Source organism: Spodoptera frugiperda, chromosome 12, assembly GCF_023101765.2.
Source record: "Spodoptera frugiperda isolate SF20-4 chromosome 12, AGI-APGP_CSIRO_Sfru_2.0, whole genome shotgun sequence".
Lineage (NCBI taxonomy): Eukaryota > Metazoa > Arthropoda > Insecta > Lepidoptera > Noctuidae > Spodoptera > Spodoptera frugiperda.
The window spans coordinates 14,249,663-14,255,969 of NC_064223.1; the positions used below are offsets into that span (position 1 = coordinate 14,249,663).

A 6,307-nucleotide genomic window follows, 5' to 3' on the forward strand; every position below is an offset into this window, starting at 1 on the left:
CGCTCGTGCTTAAATTAGTCCAAAGCTACTATTTACTATTACTATTCAATACTAATATTTTGTTACATCATGTTCAAACCTATTTTTAAATAATTCCAAGCAAATATTGATGACTCTCCATATTTACGTCAGGTATATACATACCTACATGTTTGATATGTTTGTTAATATATTTTGACACCTATGTTCTAAAAGGGTTATTTTAGATATTCGGTACTAAAGCAAAAATGTAGCTAAGGTATCATCTATATTTTCATTACTGTTGTAATTTCCTAAAGGGCTTAGTAAAAGTAAATTGAATCAATACTACGTCAATTTTTTATTAATTAAAAATGATTAACATGAGAATTCAAAAAAGCAATTTAATAACTCGGTGAATAAATTATGAATTAGACCAGCTGCAAATCAAACCAGAATATCAGCTCTACAAGTACGTAATAATAACGGTACATTCAGAGCAATAAGAGGTCAATCAAGGCCAATAAAGGTCAATTTAATAGAAGATACAAATTACAAGGCACTCTGAATATTAGCGATGTTATTTATGATGACAATGTCATATAAAATACTAGCTTGTGATCCTGGATTCACTCCCAGCTATTACCGGCAAAACTTCGAAAAAGTCCCAATAAATGCTTAGTTCGAATCGAACTCAAGGCCGCTTGCTCGACAGTCGAACTTGGAGCTACTGGAGCAACAACATAGTCTAGTTTTTTACTATAGTTTCAAAGTACATACACCAGAAGTATCTAACGTCACACCGGACGGCTCCAATTCAATGTAATATAAAATGGGGGCCAAGAATGATGCAATACGCACTAGACATTGAAAATATAATGCCATGCAGAACACGTTTGGCATGTGAGTCATATAACAGGTTCACTACGTACATAGTTATGTACATAACCCATACTAACATGATCTATTGTTTATTTATTTATTAAGTACGCAGCTACTAAACTGCTGAGTCAAGTGTGATGTAACTCGACGTAATAAAGATTGAGGAAAACCATACCGAAAATAATGTGCTTTTGACAAAAAGATAGTTAAGAAGTTGAAGAAATTAGTAGTACTAATACTAGACGAGCCTATTGCTGAACACTAGATACTAGCAGACTCAATGTTACATGTAACCAAACAAATCTAAGCATGCACCAAAGCCATACATGTGCTTAGCAATACTTTGTTGTGTCAACTGATTTACTAACGACAGTCATAGAATTATGAATTCTAATACAAACGTCATTAAGTACATAATTACAAATTACTAACCAATTCTTTTTTCTAATATCTTTCCTAAAAGCCATTGGTTAATTGGCCAAAATAAAGCACAAATTAACTATTTCTATAAGTACATGATTATGCTAATAGACTCTTTTAATGAAGTAAACATAGATACTCATATCTCAGATGTTGACACCTCTACGTATTCTCAAATCGGTGCGTTTAAATATAGCGGTAGAGGCGACGCTATCAGTCAGTCGCAAGTTGACCTTAGAGAGTGCGTCGCGTCGCGTATCGAGTAAACAATGTTGTTCACACTCGTGTTTACTATTATAATCCTGTGTTATGTGCTGATACATAGAAACTTTTATAACAAAAGTTATTGGAAGAAGAAGAATGTAGTGCAGACCAACTTCAATCTGATGTTAAAGTTCGTGTTCGGAAAGCAGTCTATGCCGGAGATATTGAGGGACATTTATAATGATCATCCTGATGTGTTATATGTGGGGACTATTGCTGGGACTACACCAACGCTCCTTCTCAAACACCCTGACGACGTCCAAGCGGTTCTAGCTGGTGATTTCCAAAGCTTCCACAGCCGCGGCATCAAATTCGGTCCACATGATCTATTAGCAGACAATCTGCTGTTCATGAATGATGTTAAAAGATGGAAGCTCTTGAGGCAAAAACTAAGTCCAGTTTTTACAACGTTCAAGTTGAAATATATGTTCAAAATCATAGAAAAGGTTGCTCGAGACTTTGTTGAAGTCGTTGAAGATGATATCCATCTGCGAAAAGACCCGTTCAACATTCTATACACATATACAACGGCATCTATCGGAGCATCAGTGTTTGGTATAGATACACAGAACAATCGGAACGCTATGGATTCACCGTTCTTGGAGATGACGCAGAAGACTCTAAAGCCATCGTTGTATTCAAATATTGCTGCTTTGCTTGCGAATACGAGCCCAAGATTATATGATTTTTTGAACATCAAAGTGTTTGGAGAGCATGAGGAATTTTTCATCGGTGCTGTTCGAGCTGTCCTAGAAGAAAGACAACGAAAATCTATTAGAACGCATGATTTTATCGACCTTTGCTTAGGCTTACAGCTCCACGGATTTATGCACGACTTTTCAACAAATTATAGTATTGAACCAACTGTAGAAGTTTTGGCTGCTCAAGCATTTTTCTTCTTCCTTGCCGGTACTGATACCTCAGCTAATACTATGCATTATACTCTTCTAGAACTTTCAAATAATCCAGAAGTGCTAGTGAAAGTGCATGAAGAGATTGATAGAGTATTTGACGAATGCAATGAAGAGTTTACTTATAATGAAGTGGAGAAGTTACAATATTTGGACCAATGTGTGAATGAAGCGATGAGGAAGTATCCCACAATAGGAGTTATACAGAGACTTTGTACTAAAGATACAGTACTGCCGTCTGGAGTAGCTATAGAGAAAGATGAAATCGTAATGATATCGCCATTTGCAATGCACAGGGATGAGAAGTATTTCCCAGAGCCTGATAAGTTTGATCCAGACAGGTTTTCTCCAGAAAATGTTTCTAAAATACCAAAATACGTGTTTTTGCCGTTTGGTGAAGGAAACCGAATTTGCATTGGTAAGTTTTGTTACCCTCCTTTTGCATCAGATGCGTATCGTTCTTATGTTCATGATTATAGTCTTATGGAAATACAGTGCCTTTCAAAATGACTGCTAAACCACTAGTCGTAGTAAAATTTTATATTTCACAACAATTTTTTATTGCATAATAATGCTGTCTGTCAACTTCATATTATAATGAAAGCCAAACAAAGGTATAATTACAAATTTGATAAGATACTAATGTCTAGATAATATTTTTTGATAAGGATTCATGTCAGTAGTCTCTTTGTTGTTTAATTATATGAGTAGTTTGAATACCAAACAATCGATAAAGGAACTTGTATCAATCTGAGTACTTGTTGCAAGTTGCAATGTCATCTAGAAATTTCCACTATGAGACAGAAGTATTTGTCAATTATATGAAGATAGTGAAACAGGCGCTAAATATTTTGAAATATGTCCGATACAAATCAGAAAAAGAAAACAATTAGTTGTTCCTCTTGCCCTTTTCCTTCCCCCTACAATGAGTAAATGTATTTATAGCACATATATTTTCACATGCAATGACTGGATTCTAATCAAGTAATCAACTCCTATGTAACAGATAGTGAAATTTTCTAAAGTCTGGGCCCAATTCTAACCGCAACTAAATTTGGCCCAATCTGAATTACACAGTATGGACATCACTTGTTTGGATTTAAATAACACTACACGTAGTACTTGTCCATAGAAGCATACAACTAAATATTTTAACGATTAATCAAGTATTAAATTCTGTGGGATCAGCTTCATGTTTCTTGACCACAAAAGAGCTGTAATGTTGTAGGTTGTCTAGGAATATTACGGACATGCGGCGCGGCTATTATAATGCAGTATTTGTAAAGAGTGGTCAAATTAGCTCAAAGAGAATAGCACTTTTTGGCCTAACTACTGGGCCTCTTTTGCTTTGCTTTGCTTATATTGGCAGCCAAGATGATGCCAAATATGTGGTTCAAATTAAGTCATAAGAGGTCTTCTTATACGGTAGATAGAGCTAACACAATAAATCGTATAACCAATGAATAGGTTTCCTCTAACGATATCTCTCCCCTGTGATGAATGCCTTTATTTTTATTTTAGAGATTGCCCTCAATATTGTCATACTAATCACCTTTCTTATTTTCGTTTCAGGTGTTCGATTTGCCCGTCTCCAAGTAAAAGCAGGACTTGCGTGGTTGTTGCGTCGCTTTACACTGGGCGAACAGAATTGTACTCCAACATTTGAAAGAAGTCCCTTCGGTCTAAGGAGCCCTACAGATAAATATGAACTAAAACTAAGAGATTAAGAATAGATATAATTTTATTATTAAGACTGAAAAAATAGCTATTTAAGATCATCACAACATAATTAAAAAAGCGAATGAGAGTATTTGTAAAGAAAAATCGAAGGCATCGTCTATCTGTCTAGATAGAGGAATAAATAAAATTGGAGTGTCTGTTTGTAATACCGTAAAACGGGGTGAATAGAAACAAATCAGGGGTGAATAGGAACAACATTTTGTTGTGTTTTCACGTAATTTAGAACTGTTTACACCATTTAAATATTTTTTATTAATTCATTATTAAAACCAAAAATGCTCTATTAAAACTAAAAATATGAAAACAAACTAATAATCCTAATAAAAAATTTGTTTCTATTCACCCCCTGAGTTTCTATTCACCCCATTTTACCGTTATTTAAGTATCTACTTTTTTACTACATGCATTTTTAAGTATATACGATACATACACCCAAATCATATTTTTATATTTTTTGTTTATCTGTCGTCATCTGTAGCTTTATTTTACTTACGTATTTTGAAGAAATATTGTGTGAACAATAGCTTTCCCTTTTCTATTCTTAGTTGTAAATAATAAAATAATACATCATATATATTATAGTATCCATTAAAATTATAGAAACCTCCCCCTTCAAATCTTCAAGAATAAAGCGTACTCCTTTTTAAAAGGTCGACAACGCACCTGTAACTCCTACGGTGTTATGGGTGTCCATGGGTTGCACCAATCGCTTACCATCAGGTGACCCGTCTGCTCGTTTATCACCAATTCACATATTCCATAAAAAAAACAAAAACAACTTGATAAATTATATATTTTTTTAATTGTTTGGCACTTATAGCCTGTTATCTGAATAGAGGTGAAAAGGTTATCTAACAAAACGGTACAATAATATTTTTATAGGTAATACAAAACCTGTCACAGTTCACTGATGAGCTAATGTTCCTATCATTGTCATGAAATGGTAGAAATTAGTACATATGTAATTATTTATGTATTTGTTATCTCAACACGTGTTCAATAACAGATATTTTATTACAGGGCTGGTCATTGGACTGCACTATTTGTTTAATTTAAGCGATTGTGGGATGTTAATAAAATAAAACATAGTAATAGAGTAAATTATATAGAATCATTTTGAATGATAAGTCACCTGTGTTCTCAAAAAAAAAAAAAATTATAATGCAAATAGATTGCAAAATGTTTTATTCATTGAACAATTTGATTTGATCTTCAATTACTTTTAATTATTTGATCTTCAATTACTATAATTTTGAATACCGTCTCTCTATTGGAAAGAAAGAAATAAAGAAAGAAAGGAAGAAAGGAAGACATTTATTCTCACACAAAAGTCAAGGATACAGAGTATGCATGACTTTTGTATCACTACTATAGTACTGAAATGATTACATGGAGTCCCAAGCCTGTGCTCAAATGAGGCACCAGTTCAGCATGTGCGAAGCATAAGAAATAATCGTATTATAAATAATCTTTACAAATTAACAGGCCAAATAAAGACTATATCCATCTAACCTTTGACGTATTTAATTTTAAACTCATTAATTCAATATCAGTGAAGTAATAAATGTTATCAAAATAAAATAGAGAGGAAATATCATACCTCATTAATATATCTCTAATGAATTAACTCATTACTGACTTCTACGTCAGAAATAGAAGGGAAGAGATTCGTAATTGGTGTCTAATTAAGGTATAGGTACTTTTGACATGCGTAATATAATCATTGAAAAGTTCTGCGGAGATTTAGAGTGCATGTTTAAATTCAATTATAATGAATACCAATGCTTTTTAAATCATTTTTTATCATTGTTAATGCCATAAGAAGATTAAAATGCTTGCTTCTTATGCACGAGGGTGCTTGTTTGAAATCTACTAACGGCTAGTACCAATGTGACGTTTTCCAAGACATTCTTTGACAAGCCCTCTTTGGTCATCGATGCCAAATCATAGCTCGCTAATTTCATTGCCATTGCACCTTATAGTCAGTGCACCTAACTGCAGACTTGAGCACTATGCTTAGCTTCGAACTCTATACGCCAGATCATATTACGAGAAAGAAACTTATTTATTGTCATACACCAAGTATAGTTTCAGATAATGAGTGGTTTTTAGTCAGCAACAGTCTGACACTG

At 33.7% G+C, this 6,307-nt stretch overlaps 1 protein-coding gene across 1 annotated transcript; it reads left to right on the plus strand.

The window, feature by feature from the left end:
* Nucleotides 1-1,457: 1,457 nt before the first annotated feature.
* LOC118262785 (cytochrome P450 6B5) lies at nt 1,458-5,276 on the plus strand. Its single transcript, XM_035574383.2, has 2 exons — nt 1,458-2,853; nt 4,008-5,276. The coding sequence occupies exons 1-2, from the start codon at nt 1,530-1,532 to the stop codon at nt 4,160-4,162; spliced, it is 1,479 nt and encodes a 492-aa protein (XP_035430276.2). The 5' UTR covers nt 1,458-1,529; the 3' UTR covers nt 4,163-5,276.
* Nucleotides 5,277-6,307: the final 1,031 nt, after the last annotated feature.